This window comes from Falco peregrinus, chromosome 6, assembly GCF_023634155.1.
Source record: "Falco peregrinus isolate bFalPer1 chromosome 6, bFalPer1.pri, whole genome shotgun sequence".
Lineage (NCBI taxonomy): Eukaryota > Metazoa > Chordata > Aves > Falconiformes > Falconidae > Falco > Falco peregrinus.
In genome coordinates, this window is record NC_073726.1 from 21,070,859 (window position 1) to 21,095,189 (window position 24,331).

General features: G+C 49.9%; 3 protein-coding genes across 9 annotated transcripts; 1 reads left to right on the top strand and 2 right to left on the bottom strand.

Moving 5' to 3' along the window:
- Nucleotides 1–1,356: 1,356 nt before the first annotated feature.
- On the bottom strand, nucleotides 1,357–5,561 carry NME6 (NME/NM23 nucleoside diphosphate kinase 6). 3 transcript variants are annotated; one of them, XM_055808892.1, is made up of 6 exons: nucleotides 5,420–5,561; nucleotides 5,200–5,302; nucleotides 5,042–5,165; nucleotides 4,429–4,589; nucleotides 3,985–4,162; nucleotides 1,357–2,496 (listed from the first exon to the last, which is right to left on the bottom strand). In XM_055808892.1, the coding sequence occupies exons 1-5, from the start codon at nucleotides 5,507–5,509 to the stop codon at nucleotides 3,996–3,998; spliced, it is 645 nt and encodes a 214-aa protein (XP_055664867.1). In that variant the 5' UTR covers nucleotides 5,510–5,561; the 3' UTR covers nucleotides 1,357–2,496; nucleotides 3,985–3,995. The 3 variants fall into 3 exon arrangements, with proteins under 3 accessions (XP_055664867.1, XP_055664868.1, XP_055664866.1); XM_055808893.1 differs by having other exon boundaries at nucleotides 1,357–4,162; nucleotides 5,042–5,081; XM_055808891.1 differs by having other exon boundaries at nucleotides 1,357–4,162.
- A 162-nt stretch (nucleotides 5,562–5,723) lies between these two features.
- LOC101924858 (RAB, member of RAS oncogene family like 2B) lies at nucleotides 5,724–15,893 on the top strand. Of its 5 annotated transcripts, none has more exons than XM_055808278.1 (8): nucleotides 5,724–5,889; nucleotides 5,999–6,028; nucleotides 6,227–6,306; nucleotides 11,694–11,773; nucleotides 12,723–12,834; nucleotides 14,743–14,840; nucleotides 15,061–15,144; nucleotides 15,437–15,893. In XM_055808278.1, exons 1-8 carry the CDS (start codon nucleotides 5,771–5,773, stop codon nucleotides 15,515–15,517), a joined length of 684 nt encoding a protein of 227 aa, XP_055664253.1. In that variant the 5' UTR covers nucleotides 5,724–5,770; the 3' UTR covers nucleotides 15,518–15,893. The 5 variants fall into 5 exon arrangements, with proteins under 5 accessions (XP_055664253.1, XP_055664257.1, XP_055664255.1 ...); XM_055808281.1 differs by lacking the exon at nucleotides 5,724–5,889 and adding an exon at nucleotides 7,160–7,282; XM_055808282.1 differs by lacking the exons at nucleotides 5,999–6,028; nucleotides 6,227–6,306 and having other exon boundaries at nucleotides 5,759–5,889.
- Nucleotides 15,894–19,242: 3,349 nt separating this feature from the next.
- ARSA (arylsulfatase A) lies at nucleotides 19,243–24,326 on the bottom strand. Its single transcript, XM_055808277.1, has 8 exons — nucleotides 23,961–24,326; nucleotides 23,387–23,627; nucleotides 22,667–22,885; nucleotides 22,026–22,195; nucleotides 21,388–21,512; nucleotides 21,085–21,212; nucleotides 20,576–20,678; nucleotides 19,243–20,462 (listed from the first exon to the last, which is right to left on the bottom strand). The coding sequence occupies exons 1-8, from the start codon at nucleotides 24,182–24,184 to the stop codon at nucleotides 20,161–20,163; spliced, it is 1,512 nt and encodes a 503-aa protein (XP_055664252.1). The 5' UTR covers nucleotides 24,185–24,326; the 3' UTR covers nucleotides 19,243–20,160.
- Nucleotides 24,327–24,331: the final 5 nt, after the last annotated feature.

The window sequence follows — 24,331 nt, forward strand, 5'->3', positions numbered from 1 at the left end:
CAACCCTCTGCTAAAGCAGGTTCACCTAGAGCAGGTTGCAACAGAACTGCATCCAGGTGGGTTTTGAATTGTCTCCAGAGCAGACTGCACAACCTCTCTGGGCATGCCTCCCTCCACAGGTGGCAGAAAAATCCTGAGACAGACGATTACTGAGACATTTTTATTACCTGTGTCACAGGACTGGTTATAAAGTCTCTTTTGCAAGAGGTCCAATTTGCCATTGAAAGTCATATGCAGCTCCATTCTCAGTAATGGAGAAAGCGTAATGCCAGGAGACATCGCTATACTTCAATCTGTCTGTACTTGCATCACAGCCCATGAACTGAGCCCAAAGCTTTCCATTAGCTCCAAGCATTTCAGTCCTTCAAGAATCCAAACTCTGTATATACAGAACAGGAAGACCAAAGGGTAAGAGGAACACCAAACTGCAGGAAAAAAAATAGACGATGACTGTTCTCTTCGTATCACAGAAAATTAACAGTCTTGCACCTTATGCCCAAGACAGGTCAAGTAGGGGCTAGATCTGGACTTATTAACCAAACCTAATCTTGGGCTCAACAAGGCAGAAGTACAGGCAAGAGAAAAATACATGACAGACTGTATTAATGTCTACACAGTGATCCACATTTGCTTCATAGGCTTGCTTGGGTCTTGCTTCTAGACAACCTCATCTACGTGATAAACAGTTCAAAGCTCTGGTCGATTCCAGGCAGAAAGAGTTTTCATCAGATCCTCATCCCAGTTACTAACCTGTCCAGGACACAAACTGCCCTTGCATTCAAACATCATTACAATAGATTCCCCATCGATCATCTAGTAATTTTGTTAGCCAGATTTCCTCTTTATTTGCTCCCCTTCCTTACAAAATATCCCAGATAAACAAAACTGGCTTCTGTACTTTCTCACAACACCTAGTAGCAGAGGGGGAAGGAAAAAAAAAAAAAAAAAAAAAGTATTATGTTATGTAAGCAGTTGTTGAAGTTGAGTACTTAAAATTAAAATGGGACTATGTCTATCTTTTCCAGAGAAAAGATGTTGCAGGGAAATTCTGCAGAAATCTGCCCTATCTCCTGAGCACAAGGAGACGTCAGAGGTCTGGAAGCTAAGCAATTGGTGGGATAAATTATGTTAACTGGACCCTAGTATTTCTGTGAAATACTGGAGCACTTCCTCTAGAAAGCAGAAACTGTATGGGTCAGCATCCTTCAGTCTAATATTCAGAAACCACGCTTCTGCGCAAATAAACAGGCAGAATACTTTTAAACATTAGTAAGAAGACAACAACCAAAATACAAATGCCTACTGTGCATGAGATTGTTGCAGTATCAGACATTACAAATGTAAGGTAAACCAGCATTCAGATAACTTGCCTTTATTATTTTGCAACATAATGTTTGGAGCTCAAATAAAGCAATCGAAAATCTTTATGATTGCATATGCTAGGCATTACCAAAATTTATTAAGAATAGTTTGGCTCAGGTGTAACAAAATATATAAATAAATAGAAGAATAATCAGAGGTTTCAACTTGTTCTGTAAAAACAGATTAAGGACGGGGAAGGGGGCAGCAAGAAGAGCAAAGTCAGAAAGGGTCCGAGAAATCATTTTAAATTAAAGCCATTTGAAGTTACAAAACCAAAGGTGATTCACCCCAGGACCAAGAGGCAGCAGGAAGTATACAAAACAGATGCTAAGTGTCACTAGAGAAGATAAAAAAACATTTCTGGATCACTTAAAAGGAGATGGAAGAAGACTTTTGTAAGAAACTTCAAAACAGAGAACATCTGCTGTCATCTCATAAATCCAAATGCTTCCTTTGATATTAAAAGTAATTTTTGACACTACCTCCTGCATCTAACACCAAATATTTCAATACTGGATCTACCTGATAAATATGTGGAACATATTTAGATTTGCAAAACACACACTCTGTCTAGGGAAATAGGACTGCACAGTTTTGACAACCTCCACTCAGGTACAGTCTTGGTGGACCAAAGAAATGTTAAAATGGACATAAAAACTGGCAGCTAAGCAGTGGTGATTGTGATCTGATAATTATTCAGCAAAAACACTGCACCACTAAGTCAGTGTTATTTGTACTTGAAATTTTAAAAGGGTCAGTTTCCCCAAATGTATCTGCCATCTCTATCTGCTATCATAATAGCAAATGACTAGGAAAAAAACACATTTAAAATGAGAAGCGTAAGCTAGGAATTATTATTTAATGACATCCCAAATTAATACCCAAAAAATTAAGCACAATATAAAGAAGATGAAAAAAGTAAGTAGGGTTACTAGTTACGAGAAAAACACACTTAACAGAAACTCAGGAAATCAATAAAATATCAACTGACAGTAGCATTACGGACAGCAAGGCTTCAGACCTGTACAAATGCATACTCAACCATGAGCAGATCCACCATTGGATGCTGCTGGTGAAAATAAAAGCAGCAATGCAAAAATGCAGAAATATTCCGCAGATCCTTTTGATCTGTACCTGGAACAAAACAGTAACTGCATTTAATCTCACATAACAGTAAGGAAGGAATAAAAAGGTCGATGCATTTAATCAAGGAAGCTCTATGGCAGCACTTCCTCGAATTAAACATTTTCCAATCAAATGGCCAACATTTCACATAGCTGTCTTAAACAAGTCGGAGTAACTTGCCTTTGATCTTTGACACAATAATTCACTAGTAAATTTGACAAGAGGGAGTCAAGCTAACAAACTTCTTGTCCCAAGTACATTACAAAGGTACCTTCACCCATACAGTGCATTTGAAATTATTCAAAATAAAAGTCAGTCAGTACAACGTGGCACCTTAATTTAAAAAAACACCAAACCAGCAGTGTAAGAAGCTATTAGGGGAACAGTTTAAATGGATTAAAACTCATACAGGAACAGATCTCTAAATGTATCACACGGGAAAACATAAATAAGCATGTCAGAACCTTGCATTGTGCATCAAAACCAAGTCTTCATGCACCATCATTAATAATTTTATCAGTTATCTGGATAATTAAATGACTTGTCCATCTTGTTTACAAAGGATATGGAACTCGGTGCTTCAATGCCCAGTAAGTCTACAGGCAGTGAAGTCTCCGAGTTGCCATTAAGCATTTTGTTACAAAGCTTAATGAAAAGAGCTCCTGATCTACAGCCTCTTCTGTACCAGAGTTCAAATCAACTTCTCTAGCCTTTTATTATGGATTCAAGAAATCCATAGCTTTAATAGCCACTCTACCACATTTCATCAGAACTACTGATCTCATGCCCCACGCAATCCAAAAGCACAGAACAGAAGATCTTTCACAGGCTCTGGACTACTCCACACCTTTCTGCAACTTCCCCTAGAAGTTCTGTTGCAGGCCCAGACCAAACTGAACAAGAGGACATACTGCTTTCCTCCTGAGAACAGCTTCTAACCGTGCCCTCCACCAGATGCTTCAATTTTGTATTGTGATTCGAATCTTAAGACAACCTTGTTTCTCAGCTTGGATCCAAGAAAGCAAGGACAGAAGAGTTAATATTGACCTGCTTACAGCTGCATTTTTTTTGCATTCTTTTTCCCCTCTTTTCTCCTTAAGGGACGGACTGTGGCAACAGAGCAAATACTAAGAATCTGAAGCCTTATATCAGCAAAACCAATCATATCCTAACGGGAACTAGACACTGCCTTTGACCTAACCCTTTGATAAACTCATCTGTACCACTCGTATCCAAATAAACACGAGGGACCAGTGAACTGCATGGCTAGTCCTCTCTATCAAGCTGGAGCACTGCTACTTGAGAGGTTTTTCTTAAAACACCCCAGCACCTGTATGCTGCATGAATAAAATAATCCAATCCCAGGTAGCACAACGTAATATGCATAAGGTCTTTCCCTCCCTCAGGCTCCTTAAAACATGCAAAGGCTCTATGTCTTGTTACGCAGCTGACCCAAACAGCATGCCTAGCAGCTACTTCCAGCTCAACAAACCATACCCCCAGGTATCTCAGGTCAACTCTGTTTCTTCATCCCTGAACACACAGTGGACACGCTTCTCAGCATTGTAATACACCTGCCCACAGCGCAGACGTGGCTCTTCCTGCTGGTACCAGAGCTGTTCATTGAATTCTGGGAAGAAAAAGGCAATTTCTCTGCTGGCTGATGCTGGTGAATCTGTTAGAAAACAGAGGAAAAGAAAATGAGAGATGCCAGTCTGGCACCACAAATACATGCCCTGTTCCAGAAGGAAGGGCAGAAGCCATAAAGAAAAGCAGCAGGCTCGGTCGCACCAGGACAGGTATGAGTGGAGTTTACAGAAGCAAGCAAATAAACTTTGACTCCCAGAAAGAAAAGCAAGCAAAGGCAGACAAAGTATCATCACCTACACCTCCCTGAGCTTCAGTTTCTGCCCAACACTCAGCCAAGAAGGACAAGTCTACCTGAGCCATGAGTGGTATTCCTGGTGTCGGTGAGGCCATAAGCTCCTCGGATGGAGTCTGGGACACTGTTTCGGGCTCGGAATACTTTGGTGGGTCCCATCAGGGATCTCCAGAGGGGGACAGCATTCTCATGGGCCAAGATATAAGCCCACATGGGGCCACTGAAAAAAGAACCAGGGAAGGTCAGAAGTAGATAACGTTACAAAAGGGCATAGCTCCTTCATTGTCATAAATACATGTGCAAAGAAGCAAGGAAGTGCAACTGCCACGCTGTGCTTTCTGGGAGGTGATGCAGACCTACGATGACACCAGACACTGAGCCTACAGCTCAGAAGCAAAGCATTTGCATGAACGACTTCCTCCCGGGTGACAGCACCCAAAGCCCTCGGGGATGCCACCCCGCCTAGCACTCCTGCTGTCACAGCAGAGTGGGCTCCCGGCATTTCTCCACCCCTGGGCCCAGAGCCTTCCACCTTGGTGCACCACGGCCTGATGAGCATCATCCCACGCCGAGGCGGCCGCCTCCCGGTGCAGGAGCCTTGCTGGGGCCAAGGGTCAGGAGCCAAGCCAGCCCCCCCTCGCCGCGCCGCCCGGCCGCGGGCACGGCACGCACCTGGCCATGAACTCCACCAGCCGCTGGTAGAAGAACCGTCCTGCAGGAGAAAGGCGGCCCGAGTCACGGGGCCCTGCCGGCTCCCGGCCCGCAGCGCCCGCCCCGCCGTGCCCGCCCCGCCGTGCTGCTGCCGGCAGCGGCGGCCCCGGCCCGCCTACCCGCGTGCTCCCGGTAGAAGCGGCGGCTCTCCTCCCGGCCGCAGCGCAGCTGCTTGGCGCGCACGATCAGGAACTGGTTGCTGAGGATGGTTTCGTGCACGGCCTGCGGGCAGAGGCGCAGCGGCTGGGCGGGCGGGCGGGCGGGCGCCGCGCCGGGCCGACAGACCGAGCCGAGCCGGGCCGGGCCAAGGCCGGGCGGTCCGGGGCACCCAGCCCTCACCTCCAGCACCAGCGGGTGCGCCACGGCGTCCGGCTTCAGCAGCGCCAGCGTCAGCTGCAGGGGCCGCCCGCTGCGCCCCACCACCGCCATGGCGCTCGGCGCGCCGGTGACGAAAGAGGGGGACGCGTCGCGCGCGTGACGCACAGGCAAGGGGGAGGAGGGGCGGGGCAGAGCGCTCGGTGACGCTCGGAGGGGCCCGAGGGGGCCCGGGGGAGGCGGGGCCCGAAGAGGCTCGGGGGCGGGGCCCTAAGCGGGGCTCGGGGGGCGGTGCCCTAAGCGAGGCTCGGGGGGGGCGGGGCCCGAGATGGGCCGGGCCGCGTCGCGTAGCAGCGGCGATGCGGAGGCGGTGCCATGGCGGATACGGCGGCGGCGGCGGCGGCGGCGGAGCAGTCCCGGGACGAGGCGGCGGCCGGCGGTGAGGAGACGGTGAAGATCATCTGTCTGGGCGACAGCGCCGTGGGCAAGTCCAAGTGCGTGGCTGTAGGGGCATGCCGCCGGCCGGCCGGCTCCCGGCGGGGAGGGGCGGGGCGGCCCGGCCCGGTGCCGCGGCCTAACGGCTGTGCCGTGCTCTCTCCGCAGGCTGCTGGAGAGGTTCCTGCTCGAAGGCTTGTATCCTTGCGGCGCGCCGGCCCCTGAGTTCCCGGCCGTGTTCCCGGCCGGCCCTGAGGCTGGTGGCCCGGCCTACCCCGGCCCAGCGGAGCGCGGCGGGAGGCCCGGCCGGGGCCAGCGGGTGGCCAGGCCTGGGAACGGCGGTGGCGGCGGGCTGGGGGGATGTGCTCCTCCGTCGGCTCCTTAACACGGGCGCAGCCGCCCCCAGCAGCTCTCCACCTTCGCCCTGACGCTCTACAAGCACCGGGCCCGGGTGGACGGGCAGGCGGTGCTCGTGGGTGAGTGGGGGGCGCCCTGCCCGGTGCGTGGGGTGGGAGGGACGCGGCGGTGCTGCCGGCCTGTGCAGCAGTGTGCGGACCGCAGAACGTGGCAGGGTTCCGTGCTGTGGGCGAGGGGATGCCAGACGGTGGTTTCTAGGTGGGGAAATGGGGGAACAAAGGGATCGCAGAATGGCTGAGGGTAGAAAAAACCTGCCGAGGTCACCTGGTCCAGCCTCCCTGCTCGAGCAGGGCCACCCAGAGCCAGGTGCCCAGATGGCTTCTGAGGATCTCCGAGGATGGAGGCTCCACAGCCTTCTCTGGCAACCTGTGCCCGTGCTGAGTAACCCCTACAGTAAAACAATGTTTCCTGATGTTCAGAGGGAACCTCCTGTGTTTCACACTGTGCCCATTGCCTCTAGCACTGAGCACCACTGAAAAGAGCCTGGTTCCATCTTCTTTGCACTCTTCCTTCAGAGATTTATACTCATTGATGAAATTCCCTCCTGAGCGTCCTCTCCGCAAGGCTGAAGAGTCCCAGCCCTCTCAGCCTCACAGGGGGATGCTCATGTCCCTTCATCATCTTTGTGGCTCTTTGTTGGACTCTCTCCAGTATGTCTGTGTCTCTCCTGTACTCAGGAGCCCAGAACTGGACATAGTACTCCAGGTGTGGCCTCACAAGTGCTGAGTAGAGACAAAGGAATACTTTGCCTAATGCAGCCCAGGATGCTATTAGCCGCCTTTGTGGCAAGGGAGTGTGGCTGGCTCCCACGGCTTGGTGTCAGCCAGGACCCCCAGGGCCTTTTCTGCAAAGCTGCTTTCCAGCTGGGTGGTCCCCAGCATAAACTGGTGTTGTGGGGTTGTTCCTCCCCAGGTGGAGAGCTTTGCACTTCTCCTTGTTGAACTTCACGAGGCTCCTGTCAGCCCATTTCTGCAGCCTGTCCGGATCCCTCTGCGTGGCAGCACAACCCTCTGGTGTACCAGCAACTTCTTCCAGGTTTGTGTCGTCTGCAAGCTTGCTGAGGGCGCAGTCTGCCCCATCACCCAGATCATTAATGAAGATGTTGAGCAGGATCGGACCCAGTGCTGACCCCAGGGGTACACTGCTAAGTTACTGGCCTCCAGCCAAGCCTTCATGTTGCTGATCACCACCCTCTTGGCTGGCCATTGAGCCAGTTTTCAATCCACCTCACTGCTGTTCGTGCAGCCCATACATCGACAGCTTCTCCATGAGGCTGTTACGGGAGACGGTGCCAAAAGCCTTACGGAAGGCCTTGATGATATCCACTGCTCTTCCCTCATCTACCACGCCAGATCACTAGTCAGTTACTAGGTTCTTCAGCTATGACAGTAACCATGACTTCCAGGCAAGGGGATATCTAAGGCAAAGATTATCTTTGTTTTTTTCAAGGAGTTGAATACCTGTCAAAGTAAATGCTGCAAGGATTGTGATTTAGCTGTGTTAGTCACTGTTAGTCAAAGTGCTTGTTGCTAAGGTTGCAGTGTCATGATGGAACTAAGCTAGCTAAGATTTAGATTTTATCAAGAAGGTAAGCTAACTGCCCATGAAAGTTGCAGTTCTTCTCCCCTGTGTATCACCAGTGTTCACCTATAGGCCTAGTCCTGTCCATTGTCAAGCCATTTCAGGAAGCTAGCCATACATATTAACCACTCACAAAATAAGTGAGTGAATTTCTACTCATCTGTCTTCCTAAAGCTTTTCACCATGGAGACTTATACACACCAGTGCTGGTGAAAGGGGCAGGTGGATGCACAGGCACAGCCAAAGGAAGGGAGTGGACTTGCTCTTTCTTGCAAGCTAGGATTGTATTAGTTTAGCTGCAGTATGAAACTGACTTCAGACTCCTTTATTCTGTCAATATAGTAAATAACTGAGAAGAAATATGCCATATGCTAATTACAAAATAGTCTACAGTAGGATTTTGGTGCCTGTCAGCACCAATTATAAAAATCCATGCCATGGATTTACTTTAGTAGATCTAGTATTTTAGTTCCTGGTTTTTTAATGCATTTTAACACAATCTTCCTATTATTGGTCATCCTTTTAGTGGGTATTTTTGATTGTTTAATTACTTTGGGTGTATGTACCAATTGCTATATTTCAAGTTTCTAGAATATTTTAATTCTTTCTCTGGATATGTCCAGCCTGTATGTTCTTACAAAAAAATGCCACCTGTTTTATCTCAGGGTTTTTTTGATAGACTACAAGCATCCTAGCTTTATCAGCCATACTCTCAAATATCCCATAGCTTCAGTTTTATTACAAGTGCTAACTTTTCTTTATGCCAGTGGAGCATTGCATTAACCTATGTGAATTAGTCTCTGACAGCACAGTATTGTTCACTGTGTGTTACAGATGGAAGTTCAAGACAAGCATTGTCTTATTTTGTGGTTTGAGTTCTGTGGATACAGTTCTTCACAAACACCTCCAACCTGGGTCCTTCCCATGGGCTGCAGGTCTTCAAGAAGTGCTCCAGCATGGGTCCTTTTCACAGGGTACGGTCCTTCAGGAGCAGACTGCTCCAGCATGAGTCTCCCGTGGGCCACAGGGCCTGCCAGAAAACCTACTCCTGCATGGGAGCAGGTTTTCTCCTGCTCCCACAGGCCTCCACATGTCTCCACATGTCTCCACAGGCCACAGTTCTTGCCAGGAGCCTGCTCCAGTGTGGGCTCTCCATAGGCTGCAGCTTCCTTCAGGGCACATCCATCTGCTGCAACGTGGGGTCCTCCATGGGCTGCAGTGGGGACATCTGCTCCGCTGTGGTCCTCCAGCTGGAGGACACCTGGACCCAGGGGAACAACCTGCCTCACCAGCATCTTCTCCACAGGCTGCAGAGGAATCTCTGCTGCAGCACCTGGAGCACCTCTTCTCCCTCCTGCATCAACTGCAGCATCATTTCTCTCACATTTTCTTACTCCTTTCTCTACAGCTGCTATACAGTGTTCTTTACCCCTTCTTAAATATGTTATCACCAATGTCGTTGATTCTACAGCTGCTGCGCAGCATTTTTTACCCCTTCTTAAATATGTTACCACCAGTGTTGCTGACTGGGAGTGATTTGGCCACAGGTGGGTCTGTCTTGGAGGTGACTGAAACTAGCTCTGCTTGACATGGGGTCAGCTTCTGGTGTCTTCTCACAAAAGGCACCACTGCAGCAGCACCCCTTACAAAAACCTTGCCGCTTAAACCCAATACAAGATTTCAGAGAAGAGACATGAGAAGAACTGAAAAATGGTAAAAAAAGGCCTAATGATGACTCAATCTGGTTAGCCTCATAGGGAGAAGGTAAAATACCAGAGAACAGGAACTTGTTACAAAAAGAGGCTGTAGCATTAGCAAAAAATATTTAACAAACTAGCTGGTGTTAGGTGAACTCAAATAAAAGATAACATGAGAGATTTTTTTAACCAGTAAGTGAAGTTACTATTAAGGCAGCTTGCAAAATATAGATTCATCTGTCAAGGATTTGTTTTTAACATGGATTTAGTACTTTATTAAGTAACTTGGCTGTAGTTTAAGTAATTAACCTGGCCTATGTTACAGAAGAGTTCACAGTGTCTTCTGTCTCCACCTTTTCTGAACGTAGGGCCGATCATCCAGGCTACCTTGCAGAGAAGACCTGTCATGAAGTGTGCCTTTGTAAAGGCAGGAAGTTTCACCTGATGACTTTAAATTGTGCAGATTTGCCACTTCCCTTGCTGGTTCAGTTTTTACTCTGTTGAGCTAATCTTAGTGGCCATCACCAAATACCATGTGGTAGAGTTAGGATTGCATTAAAATTTGGTGTATTTCTTTACTCTATGGGTCTTATTTTTCCCAAGGATTTTAAAGTTCATAAATTCCTATGTTCTGGAGTGACATGGGGTATACAGGCAAGATCTGGAGAATTTAGTGATAAAAGGAGCAGTGTTTTTCAATGAGCTATAGCAAGTTCTCCCATGACAGCTGCCGCGTTGTTTGGGAAGTTAATTTGGGAACATTCACAGGTCATGGTCGCTAGCATCTCTTTTTTTCCTTGTAAGTGAGGATTCTGAAATGGCACATTAAAAGGATCAGGCAGTTTTAGAAGCTAAGCAAAACTACACAAAATGAATGCAAATGTGGTCTGATGAGTATTTGTCTATATTTTGGGCAGTTTAAGAAGTCATCATCCTGCAAGCTGGATGCGGTATCCAGTCAATAACTAATTTCAATGCAAAGTAAACACTAAGGAAAGTGGCTTAATCAGTTTTAGGTGGAGTGGCGTGCTTCAGTCTAGCTGACAGAAGTAGTAACTATATCTGATGGTTCTCAGTTGAAGCTGTGTAAATTTATACAACAAATAAGACACAAATACTACCCTATAAGTCTAGGAAGAGGAGGGGGAGAGATCTCTACCTGAGATGCACAAACAGAAAAAGGCATTAAAATGTTGGTGACTGTTCAGGTATGCTTCATGGTACCTATTCTACAAGGTACTTAATGAATTGGGACCTGTCTGTCTCAGGCTAACTCACCCTTCATGATTTTAGAACGAGTTGTGCTGCTGGGAAGAGCAGGGTTAGACTGTATGCAAAAGGAGATGGAACATTTCCTATGGCAGACAGCTGACTGTTTATCACTGTGTGAGAAATCAAGCTGTTCCAAGATGTTCAGATTTTGTTTCCTGTTGTCATCTCTAGTCTTGAAGTACTGTAAGGGCCCTTTCTGAGAAAAGGCTTTGTTCATTGTCTGGGTGCCAGGTTGCAGAGTGATTATGCCTTAAAACGTAGTGAGGAAGCAACTAGCACTAAATCTGGCTTTCTGAGCTCACCTGCAAATCAATTCTGTGCACGCCTGTCTGCAATGAGGGGCTGCCCAAAGCCTCCCACAGCTTAAATCGTGGTCTGGGAAGAAGAGACCTCCTCAGATGAGCGTGGAGGAAGTAAAGGGCTTGGTGGAGTGCAAACTGGCTGCAAAGGTGCTTTGCTGCATATAGGCACATTCCAGGGCAGAACTTGGGTGGATAAGTGATTGTATATAACCAGCACTTATGTATGCAGTAAAGGATCTCGCCTGGGGTCTGTGCCTTCATATGCCACGAAGTACCATACGTTGTCATCCTCTTTGCACTTAGGACTAGCTTCATTTTACTGTCCTTTATAAATCTTATCTACTGATGACTTCTCTTTTGCTAATATGTTTACGACAATATTCAGTGTCAGTACAACTCATAGCTAAGCCTCACTAAGAAAAGGTCCTAATTTTGCATAATCTCTTAGCCTTGGAATGTTTCAGATTAGTGAGGTAAAACTCAATTTGTGACCCTAAGTAGATGGACTGGGCTTTGCATCCTGAGTTTTAAGTTGTGAGGAAAACAAGACTTGGAAAGTTGTGTCATTCTAAGCTTGTTTTTTGTGTGTTACAGACTTCTGGGACACAGCTGGACAGGAGAGGTTCCAGAGCATGCATGCATCCTATTACCATAAGGCTCACGCTTGTATCATGGTAAGGATAGTCTCTCAGCTGTAATGTGATGGCTTTTTGACTAGTAACAGTCCCAGCTGACACTTGGCCTGTATGTTACTTTTAATGATTGTCCTGCCTCACAACTCTTGTCTCTTCTAGCGGTTTAAAAAACTTTCCTATATTGTTCTTTCTTCTCTTACCAGATAAAACCAGCGTAGTTGGGTATGTTTAGCTCTCTTCTGTCTTTCCTGATAGCACTCTTACTATATTCCCTGACTTTGCTGTGTTCTAAGTTTCCTTATTTTTCTCACTGTGTTTCCAGTAAGGTGAATGTACCTATTTAGAAGCAGTCCTTTCAGAGGTGATGCGAGGGAGAAGACATTCCTTGCTTGTTCTGTGATGTAACTGTTGGATTATGTAGTACAAAATTGTTCTGACATGTTCTGCAGGGGTACTACATAAGACGTTCTTGTCTGGTCTTCTGGCCTTTATTTTCCTGTACTTTGCAATTCCCATTTATTAGCTGCAATCAGTCTTGTTTCCTGACTCCTAACCCACTTAAATCTCTTGGTTTGTATCGTTGCTTTAACTTTCCACTATTTCTCATCACTTGTGAGCATCAGACAACTTACTGATATTTTAATTGTAAAAAAAAGAAGCCTCACATGTGAATCTACTTAGCAGAACAGATCTTTCCCAGTGCTTGTTCACTGTCATGGGTGATACAGTGTTTGCAATAGTATAAAATAAGAATGTAAAGGAAAATGAGGGACTGTTTCCTGCATCATGCAAAGAAACAGGCTGGCTGCATGTTTCAAAGCTTGCTGGATATTCTTCCTTTTCTCTTGCATCCTTTCTAACAAAGGTCAGTTGCCTTTGTTGATGTCCTCCTGGGAAAATTCTGGATTCTGTACTTGTCTTTGGTGCAGTGGGTTGATCAAGAGTTGTCCTGCTGTTGGCCCCATGATAGCTGGTTCTTTTTTGGAAGGTGTTTGATGTGCAGCGGAAAGTCACCTACAAGAACTTAAACAGCTGGTACAAGGAGCTGAGAGAATTTCGCCCAGAGATTCCTTGCATTGTGGTGGCCAACAAAATTGATGGTAAGTATTATCTTCTTCTTTCAACCTCTAAGGATTGTCATGTGATTCTCTTCTGACCTGGCTGAGAAAGAATGTTGTTCAGCTGCTAGGTCCAGATGAGTTCTTGAGTATTAGTCCCCCGGGGCTGTATTCAACCAAACGAATAGCTGGGTCCTGTACTGACCTTACATGCTGTTTTATAGGCTCTTGCCCTTGTTTTACTAGCAATTAAAAATACAAATTTGATCCATTTAAAGTTTATTCAAGTGATGTTCTTGCAATTCTGTCATTACTGCTCTGCCCATTTCATCCAGCAAGAACCCAAAAGCTGATTGGAGCAGTACCTAGTCAAAGACTGCAGGATGTCTTGCTGGAAGAGGAGCATAACCTATCATGTGGCTTCCCCTGATAGAGCCAGTAACTGTCTTTGTGTTGCTAATTCAACCTGTAGGTTTCTGTGGGACTCCTCTGTGCTAAAGCGTCTAAATATAACTGCTGGCAAAATTGTTCACCTTCCTCTGCAGGGGACTGGATGATTCCTTCCTCTTAGGAATGCCAGCTAGGCATTCATGATAGCTGCCGTTTGGGTTGTGGTCTGCCTCCTGCGTCCTGTGAGAGCACATAATACATCAGCTGTCTGCTCAGCATCAGTGAGAGAATGCATAGCCTTAGGACCACAGTCTTTGCTACTCTCTGTCAAGTACAGCGTCAGGCATGGGATTCCTTGCTGATATTCATGGTAGGAATCATCACAGCTGTGAATAGCTGTGTCTACCTGAATAAGGTGTCTGGGCTCCCACTGCTGTCTACAGAGGTTCATTTCATTCGGTGGTGTGACTTAGGGCATGATTGGTCTTTCCCAATAAAAGCCTTTCCTATAGGATGTGCCAAGACAGCCCTGAATCCACTGATTGCACGGACTGTACAGGAAGTCCAAGGCGAATGGACTTGGTGTTGGCCACCATATTGTAGACAGAACTGAATGCTGCTCTTAGTGTTCTGTGTGTGAGTGGACAGTGTTCCAAGAGAGTCCTCTGCCTTGCCGTCGTTTGCTGTATTCTACCCGGACTAGGAAATGATCGGCCCACAGCTCTTAACACAGGCCCAGTCTGCAAAACAGTTGATTCAGCTTCCTGCAAAGAGGTGGGCAGTGGCTGCCTGGGCAGCGCTCACTGGCCAGCATTTGGAGTCTGAACACCTTCAGCTATTGCCTCTGAGAAAAGGCAGATGATCTGGAGTCATCCTCCTGTGCTGATGCACAGGATGTCTTATCCATCAAAAATCTGAGCTCTTACTGCTGTGTCAGCACATCCTGTAAATATGCCATAGATTTGTTCCAAAACTGAAATAAAGCTTCTGGAGGCTGGGGTAGCTGGACCAGCTGCCTGCTAAGTAAAAATATATAATAACAGAATCGTTTGTATACTGTGAGTGTGCCCTTGACTCACACAAATATAGGTAATACGGCACAAGGGCAATGGGGAGTTCTGGTTCAAAAGGACAAACTGGAGGGTGAGGCATGACTAGTACTGGCAATAGTGTCCAGGTCATGTGTGGACACACAGCAAAGTCATAGGGGTGTGCCTGGAAAATGTTCATCGTTGCCACACCACAAGTGAACTGATATGTTCTAAGCCGCAAAGAATTAGGCATTTATAGCACATCAGAATCAATCTATAATTTAGTCACAGACCAAGGATAAACCAGCAGGAACCCTTTTATTTTTGTGTGTTCTTGTCAATGGTTTGCTGATGCTATTGCTTTTAAAACCTTGTAGCTTTTGAGGAGCACTCTCATAGTCTTATACTAAAGTGAGGAGGCCTTGGCAGCTAATTTGGGCTCTGGTCTCCAGCTGCTCCACCACTTCTGCATATGTTGGCATTCTGCCTACAGTGATGTCTTACTGACCGCTTCTTTTTTCACCCCCAGCGGATATGAAGGTGACCCAGAAAAGCTTCAACTTTGCCCGGAAGTTCAGTTTGCCCTTTTACTTTGTGTCTGCTGCAGATGGCACCAATGTGGTGAAGGTAAAACATAGTTATTTGGCTCAGCATCACATGGAGACTGCTGTAGGCACAGAGAGCAAACAATGGGCTAGTACATCTCTGGCGATTTATGAGGTCCTCGGAGCTATAGGTAGTTGCAGAGGGTTGGGTTTTTTTTCCCTGGGGTGTGGGAACAGTTTCCCTATGTTACGGAAGCCCAGTGCCCCTTACTTTGAGTAACAAGCATTCTCCTTCTCATCAGCTCTTCAATGACGCTATCAAACTGGCAGTTGCTTACAAACAGAATTCGGGAGATTTCATGGACGAGGTCATGCAAGAACTGGAGGTAAAAAAGGCTCTACTTACTGCACTCCTCCTAAGTGATTAGCAGCTCTGCTCTTTTTTCCCTCAGGGAAAGCAGAGCCTGTTGCAAAGGGTGAAACTTGGCAAGCATGGAAAGATTTGCCTTATGCTGGTGACACCATGGGGTTTGTGTGTTGCTCGTGTCTAAGTTGGAAGGGGTGAGGCGGTCACCCTCTGAAGAGTCCATGCTGCCTAGACCAAATTTGAAAGAACTGCAGCAAGTGTAGCTGTTGCTCTCATGCTTCTCAGCAGTTCTTTGTCTTGCTCCTTTCCAGAGCTTTGACCTGCAGAAGAAGAGTGAGAATTTGTCAGATAAAGAGGAGAGCTGCCCTGAAGAGAAGCCCCCATCTGCCTAAGCCCTGGACCCAGAGTCTGCTTTTCCCTTTGCTCTAGATTTCTGGGGCTAGTTAGAGCTGGCCTTCACAGAGGAGAGTGATTGTTGTCATGCCCTGAGAGCACTGGTGGTGGGCAGCTGGACCTTACTAGACAGTGGGAGGCTGTCTAGGCATAACCGCCCTTGACTTGGCCCTAGCCACTGCATATCAAGGTCAAGGAAAGGGCAGAAGTATCCACGTGGTTGCTAGTTACCACATGCTTCTTCAAGGCAAAGCTTGCCAGCAGGGCTAAACTGCTCTTGGACATGCAGGGAAGGGTCCTGCCCAGGTGCTTTAATGGTACCTACTGGAGAAAACAAACACTAAAGAATTCTTTTTATAAAGCTTTGAGCTTGCACCCATCCTCCGCTTTTGTTATGAGCCAGTCCAGTCACTACACAGCACGAGTCCAACTGCCAGCTCTCCCCATTGCTTACACAGCCTAGCCACTGCTGCCCCTCGGTTCACCCCCGTCATCTCTGCTGCAGCTTCTTTAGGTTTCCTTCCCCATTCTGTTATGGAGCAGCCAAATCTGGTAGACTTCTGAACACAGGGGAATTTCTCCTTTCAGGCCCAATAGAGCTGAATCAGGTGGACTCTCAGACCTGGGACACTTGTCCTATCCCAGCCTGATGGATGGCAGCTGCTGTTCCCTTGTGTGTGTTGCTGTGTTCTGAAGAGCCAGGCACACAAACACAGACTCACACAATGAATGTGAAGGGCAAAACAGACTGACATAAACAAAGCAGTATCTTTACAAGCACCCATGTAGACATAACCACCACTCACATAAACATGAATGCAGTCCAATCTTTTTCTGCATTTCCAGATGATGAGGATTGCATGTTTACTAGTGAGACAGAAACATACCTTCCCTCCCTAGATTCATAAGCACAGCATATTTATAGATTCCTCAAATAACAGTTTGGAAATTAAGTCCATGTAATATCTGTGGCTTGAAGTCAAGCTCCTTACCCAGTCATCGGTGCAAACCTTGGATCTTTCTATATGTGTGTTTCCTGGGTCGTGAGAGTCCAATTTCAAGTTCACTCATGCATTGTACACAAACACACAGATCCCACCAGTAGCTGCCTAAGATATTCTGTGTTTCCAACTGCTTTCCCCAAGACCCCTAAGCCCCTATGACCTGTGTTCCCTTATTCCACTGTACCACCTCTCTGACCAGGCATGGTTTCAGCCCTTTTGAGCGACTGCCTGACTTACCTGCCTGCAGCCTGCCTCATTTTGCACGTGCCAGGCGTGGAAGTCCTTGCCTTGCACAGGGGGTTGAATTGCACTGAAGCATGGTTAGCTGTGAAAATTGAAATACCTTTTCAAGAACTTAAGTCGGCTTCAGCATTTGTGTGCATTCAGAGGAGCATGGGCAGGACAGACCTTTGACACTGAGGCTGCCTTTGCATCAGCAAGCATTGCCCCAGACAGAAATGGTCGTGGTACACTGCAGCCTGCACTGGATCCTGTTCGTCCTGCTGCTTAAGCTTTTTTCCCGTTAGAACCTGCAGGACTTCCCGCACCCAAGTAAAGAATTCCACCAGCTTCTGGAGTGGAAATGGGCAGGAGATAATTGTGTTTATATTGGCCTTGGCCTCTGAATAGGGCTTGAGGTGGTGACAAAATGACTCCATGCCCTTGCTGTTAGAGTAGCCCTTACTGCTGGGTGCAACCCCATCTGTACCAGGATCCAGTCATAGAAGTGCTGAGTGGAGGTGCATACTCCGGGCTGCCTGGCTGTCACACAGCCTTTTCCCCAGCTGGTCACACCAACAAGCCAGAAGTAGTCAGCGCTGTTATCTTTGTCCACTGCTGTCCCCCTGCAGCGGAGGAGAGAGGATGAAGAGGTAGTTGGGTGGCCACCATCAGCGCTGCAGCTGGCTCCTGTCTCGCAGCACCTGGCACAGCTGTATTCTCAGTGCACAGAAAGGCTCTGTAGAATCTTGGTGGGAAGGGGTTGTGGGCCTGTAAGATAGAGCTCGCTCTCATCTCTGCACGGTGATGCTGAATGTGTGGAAGACAGATGTTCCAGGACTGGGATCTGGAGCCATGCACTGCCAAGAGCACTAGATGGGTTTTCTGGGCAGAGTCCCAGAAGCTCTAGCCAGAGAAGGATGCTCCCGCTCTCAGCCCCACAAGCAATTGTCCATGGTTTTGGTAAATCCTGTATCAGCCTCATCTCATCAGTCTGCCTTCCACCACTGTGTAGCAGAGCCTTGCTGACATGCTGGAGTGCAAGACGGGAGAAAAGCGGGAGCCAGCCACATGCATTGCATTTTCTGAGCAGGGCTAGGTCCCTGGAGGGTAGGAGGCAGTGACTCAAAGAATGGCAGCCTCAAAGCTTGAGAAAGGTGCGGGAGTTCCCTGCTGCCATCCTGGCTTGTGTGGATAGATGTAAGGCACACAGCTGAGTGAGCAACCTGGTCCCTAGGATGACTGGGGAGGCTGGCTGAAAGTGGAACAGCTGCTCTGAAGGCCCTTGAGGTGTAGCACAGCTTCACAGGCACCAGAACTGGGCCCCAAACCAAGTCGACTCAAGGCTGCTTTGTTTTTTTTGAAAACTGACCTGAAGGTGGTGCCCCGTACCTGCTGAGAGCAGACAGAAGGTGGTCTTGGAGAAGGCAACTTGTATTTTGTGGATGGATACTCTGCTATCCAGCACCAGATTTTGCAGGTGGTTAAGGGGGAATAACGTGAGAGGTGACCACATTTCACAGATAATTGAAGGAAGAGCTGGGATCCTTGTGGGGAGAGGAATCCGGTAGGGACGGCAGTACCCAGGAAAGCCCATCAGTAATGCCATTGGAAGTCCGAGCTGGTGTAGCTAACAGCACCCAAACCACCACATCTGTTCACAGATGTGGCAAACCTGGGAGCAAGGGGGGAAAAATAACTGGGGCTAGTCCCTTGTTTTGGTGGAGCTAAAGGCAGAGAAAGGGTGCAGTCAGGGAAGATGAAGGGGATGTTTAAGCATGGAGAATGGAGTGAAGGGGCATGAAGGAGCCAGTCACATATAAGCAAACTGCTGGCTGGCTTGCTTGACTGGGCCCTGTACCTAATCACAACAGTACACCCTACTTTTTGAGAGTGATTCCAAACCCTTTTCTGTGTGGCCTCACTCTGTGCCCAGCGCAGGGTGGGTCCCAAGGCCTGCCTGCTAGCAGTAGCCAAAGGGAACACAGGTCAGAGGGACCCCACAGCTGGGAACACCCAGTGTCTAGGACCAGCTACTGGTGGGAGCCCTGTGTGCGTGTTGTCCTGGTTTCAGCTGGGATGGAGTTAATTTTCTTCTTAGCAGCTGGTGCAGCGCTGTGTTTTGGATTTGGTGTGAGAACAATGTTGATAGCACACTGATGTTTTAGTTGTTGCTGGGTGATGTTTATACTAAGTCAAAGACTTTTCAGTTTCTTCGGCCCTTAGGCCAGTGAGGAGGCTGGAGGGGCACAAGAAATTGGGAGGGGACATAGCCAGGAGAGCTGACCCAGACTAGCCAGAGGTATTCCATGCCATGGGATGTCATGCTTGGTATATACACCGGGGGGTTGGCGGAGGCTGGGCATCACTGCTTAGGGTCTGCCTGGGCATTAGTCAGCAGGTGGTGAGCAACTGTATTGTGCATCACTGGTTTTCTTTTCTCCTCTCCCTTTGGATTTCATTCCTCTTCCCTTTCCCCTCCTTTTCATTATAACTGTTACTATTATTGTTTTTATTTTATTTTATTTCAATTATTAAATTGTCCTTCTCTTAACCTTGAATTTTACATTCCTTTCCAATTCTCCTCCCCATCCTTCAGGGTGGTAGGGGTTGGGGACAGTGAGCAAGTGGCTGCCGGCTGGAGTTAAACCACGACATGTGTGCAAATCACTAGTGAACTTGAAGCTGGACTAGCTCACAAGCAAGGAAAGACCCTTTGTCATGTGGATAGCATGCAGTTGCAGCCCACCTGATTCATCAGCCCCAGCATCCAGACCTTGGAGGACCAGGCCTGCCAACCACTAGCCATATCTCCACCTCCTGGAGTTATGAAGGACTTGGAGGTGCTTGAGCATGCATGCCTTGAGCTGCTTCCCACCTAGGCATGTCCTCTCTGCACTAGCTGCACAAGGTCCTGCCTCTGAAGCTGCCAGGACCATCCATCCATACCATCCTCCTCTTGCTCTGCTCTTGGTCCCTGGCAAGTGATGGTGCTGCAGCTCCCAGCTCTGTTCCCACCCAGGGCTGCAGAGCATGCCTCCAGCTGCACTGGGATCTCTGGACACTGGAGCATGCCCTTTGCTTCATCTTGATCATGGTTTGAAAGGAGCTGTTCTGGCTCTGGAGATGATGCTGTATCACGGTCCCTCCCTGAACAAGTCAGGGTTTCTGTCAAGAGGCCTCAGCTTCAACATCCAACACAGAGCACGGGGTCCACTGAGCTGCACTCCTATCAGGGCTGGTCGTCTCCCCAACCCACAGTTTGCAACCCCAGCACTGCATTAGTCAGAGGTGCCACTGAGCTGAAGCTGCAGGGCAGCTCTAAGGCTGAGCTTGGTTAGTTGGGGGCAGAGGGGGGCCGGTGGGGTTGGGATAGGGTTCCAGTGTGGAGCAACTGAAGGGGATGGAGCATCAAGAGGCTAAGAGCAGCGGCAGCAGGAAGGCTTAGGAGTGCAGTTTGGTATGCAGCAGGGCTGCAGGGCAGGATCCCTGCCCTTCCTGATCTGGCTTTCCCCAAACTCCATGCGCTGTTCAAAAAGCACTTTCTGCAGTTTGATCTCCTTCAGGACTTGCAGAACCTCTGGCCCCACGCCACTCTGCAGCAGATCATAGTTCTCAGCTGGGTCTGACTCCAGGTCAAAGAGCAGCGGCGGCAAGTGAGGGGTCAGCGGGGTCAGGCCATGGCAGGCCTGGTCTGGGGTCGTATCACTGTGAAAGGAACCTGCAAAAGAAACCCCCAGCTGTAGCTCAGTTTCTTCTCTTTGAGCTTTGGACAACAAAACCACACGGGACTTCACAAAGCTTCCCGTGCATAGGAGAGGAGGCAGCACTAACCTTGTGTGAAGTAATGGGCCTTGTACTTCCCAAGCCTGACAGCGAAGGGGCCATGCAGTGGGTTGGGGGACGGTGGGTAGAAGAACATCATCTGACGGGGACTCTGTGGGAAGCAGCAGAGCCAAGCTCATCTGTACAGCCATGAGGCTGAAGAAGCGCCTGGAACAGGACCAGGCAGAGACCCCAGGGAGTCACACAGGAGCCCCAGTACTACAGCCAGAACACGGTCAGAAGGGGAAAGCTGATGAGCAGCAGTATCCTGCTTGCTCCCTACTCAAAGCTACTGGGGCTCCGTCCATTCACGGCAGGTCTGGGGTCTGGCTCGGCAACATGTTGCAGTTGTTAAAGCACAGCAGCCTGGGGAAGGCCAGAAGTCCATGGCATGACAAAAGGTCGCAGCTCATGGAACTCCCATAACCCCCAGCCGGTGCTACTCATCAGGCACACGGCTCCAGCCCCGCACCCAGTCTTCATGCACAACGCCAGCTGAACGAACCCACAAGACTCACCTTCCCTGACCCAAACAGCACTGGGCTCAAGTCATAGCCGTCCAGGACCACTTTGGGAAGAGCTGCCCCAGCCAGGGTAGTCAGTGTTGGCAAGATGTCCAGGGTGCTTGCCAGCTCATGCGTCACTCCTGTCACCAAACACAGCAAGCCACAAGGAAATGTTCAGGAACTTGATCCCACTTCTATCTCTGCCACCCTGTCTTCTCTCACACACTCTGCTTCTCCTGGGGCAGTCGAGCTGCCATGACACCCCTGCCTTGACTGGCATCAGCATGCAAAAGGCAAAGCAGTGCCAAGTCTTACCTGGAGAGATACGGCCTGGCCAATAAGCCACTGCTGGTTCCCGCATGCCACCTTCATACGTTGTGCCCTTCCCACACTTCAGAAGGCCAGAGCTGCCTCCACGTGCCATCCGCATGGTAGAGGGGCTGTGAGAGGGAAGAACCATCTACCATCAGTTTCACAGGTTTACGCTACCCCTTCCCTGATGCTGCCAACGGGGCCATGACAAGAGAGGCATGCTGCCAGCAAGTGACGCTGCCATCCTTCTCAGTTTTGAGGCAGAAGGCATGGGGCAAGTGAAGAAGCCAAGGTGTGCAAGATGCCTAAGCACGGCACCAGAGACCAATGCCACCCACAAATGAAGGGAATCGGGGTATACTTGGGCTGCTGTATGCTTCTGGCTCAAACCCTGTGAGGTTTCTGCCCACAAGGAGGGGCACAGCTGAATCACAGAAACAAGAAGCTCACACACTGGGTCCTCTCCAAAGCAGCATCCACCTCTTGCCCCACTTCAGATCACTGTGGTCTCACCTGGTAATGCCACACCACATTCCTTTTGCCCCAGCCAGCCACTGCCTCATTCCAGTACCCCCATACCATAGCAGCAGAATCTTATCAGTGATTTTTATCACAAAGTGCCCCCTGCTAAGCCCACTCACCCATTGTCAGAGGTGAAGAACACCAGGGTCGTGTTTGCAATACCATTTTCCCGCAGTGCCTGCAGCAGCTGTCCCACCGAGCCATCAAACTCCATGAGGGCATCACCAAATGGCCCACGCCGTGACTGCCCTGCATACTGCTGGCTTGCAAACTGGGGGTAGTGCGTATGCTGGAGAAAAGGCAGAGAAGACTGGTATGCAAACTCCCCCAGAGCCGCACCTGGTTCCCAGTTCAGCTGGGGACAGCGAGCACCCCAGCAAGGACACAGGGATTTGTGACAATACCCATGAAATGAGAGAAGGCTTGTCCCCAAGCTTCAGAAGCATCTCTCATAAATGGCACAAGGGAGCTGACCCCCAGGAAAGGATGTGGAGCCCCAGAGCATGAAGTTTTCCTGGGTGGACTCCTGGCCCAGAGAAGCAGGCAGAGCTCCAGAAAGACACACTCAAGAATGTTATCAGAATGGTGCTACCACATGATCTGGGCATCGGAACAGCAACCCCTGGTCATCCAGGAGCACATATTGACTGCTCAGCACAGTCCTGGGGCAGCAGGAGCTGAGCTGCTTCCCTGCTCTCCACACAGGACAAAGGCTCCCTTCCCCACCCCTGAGCCCAGAGCAGCCCTCCTGCTTTCATACGTGGGAGGCATAGTAGAGCAGGAATGGGAGGCCTCGTCGTGCACAGTCAGCGATGAAGTCCCGGGAGAATTTGTTGTAGAGTGGCACCAGATCAGGGAAAGAGACTGGCTGCTGCACGATGCTCTGGTTCCAGAGCAGCGGGACCGGCACTAAGCCTTGGTCACAAGTCCCAAAACACTTGATGTCGGGTGGGAAGCAGGTGAGATTCTGGCATGGGCCCTGGAAAGAGCAAATAACATTTTGTTGTTTACCTGTCTTGCAGGACAGTGAGGGGAGAGGAGCAAAGAGTCTCACAGTGGTGCACCACCAGGTCCTATGGGCACCCTTTGGGCAGCCACTTCTAGAAGCCCAGGGGTCTGCGCCCACCTGGGAACTGTTCAAGGACCACGCTGCCCCAACAACAACAGAATTGCTCCTGGCAGCAATTCAGACATTTCTTTGTAGCCCAGAAGCTGACCCTTGACAAAGGGCATATGTCCCCAGGTACAACGGCCACCCACATTCTGCGTAACTGCCCCATCATATGAGCATCATCCTGGAGATCACCCCCAGAGATGGGCTTTGCCCACCATCACCCGTCTCCCCAGCCTGCAGCCACCCTCACCCAGCTGCCCAGGCACACACTAACCCAGCCTACGTGCTCTCATACAAGCTCCAACTTTCTGGCTCTCTCCCCAGCCAGCCGCAGGGACACCCTTCAGGCCTTGACAGGCCTCTCACCTGGTCATGGGAGTAGGGCACCCCCAAGAAGTGGTCAAAGCCCTGGTGGATGGGCAGGAAGGAGCCATTAATCCCCAGGCCAAGGTGCCACTTGCCAACCATGGCTGTGGCATAGCCCTCGGCCTTCAGCACCTCTGCAATGGTGACCTCTGAGAGCGGCAGGCCTCCCCGCGAGTCTGGGTTGAACACTCCAGGGTAAACCCCAGAGCGCATCTGGAACCGGCCTGTCAGCAGGGCTGCCCTACAGGGAGAGAGGGGGAGAGAGACAGGTGTCACGCAGGGCACAGCGCGGGTGGCGGCCCTCAGCCTCCACACAGGGTGCCCCATTCCTCGGCACCTGCGCCCCCGTCTCACGGCTGCCACTGCCACCTCCCCCGTGTGCTGGGATGCTCAATCGGCTCCCTCACGGAGCAGCCAGGCCTTCAGGCCTCCTGGGCCACAGCAAGTTTATCGGCCACCTGCTCCTGGCAGCACCGCAGCTCCCCAGGCGGGTGCCAAGCCCTGTCCCCGCGCCTCCTCCATCCCTGCCCCGGGGCCCTGCGGCAGCGGGGCCGGGGGGCAGCGGGGCACGTACCGGGAGGGGCTGCACACCGGGGAGCTGCTGTAGAAGTTGGTGAACCGCAGCCCTCGGGAGGCCACCCAGTCCAGGTGGGGCGTGGCAGACGAAGGATGCCCGTAGCTCCCCAGGTCCCCGAAGCCCAAGTCATCGGCCAGCAGCACTATGAAGCTGGGGGGGGCGCCGGCCGCTCCGCGCAAGGCCAGCAGCGCCAGGGCCCACGGCAGGGCCCGCGGCCCCATGCCGCCGCCGCCCGGGGAGGCCCGCCGATACGCCACTTAGCCCGGGGCACGGCGCCGGGCCGGGGCGGCACCGGCACCTCGGGCAGGACCCGCCGCCCCGTTACGGCACCGTCCGCTCTGGGGCCGAACCGCCACCCCGGAGCCGCG

Coding starts and splice junctions, on each gene's coding strand:
- LOC101924858 (XM_055808278.1), top strand. CDS start 5,771: ATGGCGGATACGGCGGCGGCGGCGGCGGCGGCGGAGCAGTCCCGGGAC. Junction 11,774..12,722: donor AGGCTCACGCTTGTATCATG/GTAAGGATAGTC, acceptor CTTTTTTGGAAG/GTGTTTGATGTGCAGCGGAA. Junction 12,835..14,742: donor GGTGGCCAACAAAATTGATG/GTAAGTATTATC, acceptor TTTCACCCCCAG/CGGATATGAAGGTGACCCAG.
- NME6 (XM_055808892.1), bottom strand. CDS start 5,509: ATGGCGGTGGTGGGGCGCAGCGGGCGGCCCCTGCAGCTGACGCTGGCG. Junction 5,303..5,419: donor CGCACCCGCTGGTGCTGGAG/GTGAGGGCTGGG, acceptor CTCTGCCCGCAG/GCCGTGCACGAAACCATCCT. Junction 5,166..5,199: donor CTTCTACCGGGAGCACGCGG/GTAGGCGGGCCG, acceptor TGCCGGCAGCAG/CACGGCGGGGCGGGCACGGC.
- ARSA (XM_055808277.1), bottom strand. CDS start 24,184: ATGGGGCCGCGGGCCCTGCCGTGGGCCCTGGCGCTGCTGGCCTTGCGC. Junction 20,679..21,084: donor TGCTGTTTGGGTCAGGGAAG/GTGAGTCTTGTG, acceptor TGCTTCCCACAG/AGTCCCCGTCAGATGATGTT. Junction 20,463..20,575: donor GGCCCATTACTTCACACAAG/GTTAGTGCTGCC, acceptor TTTCTTTTGCAG/GTTCCTTTCACAGTGATACG.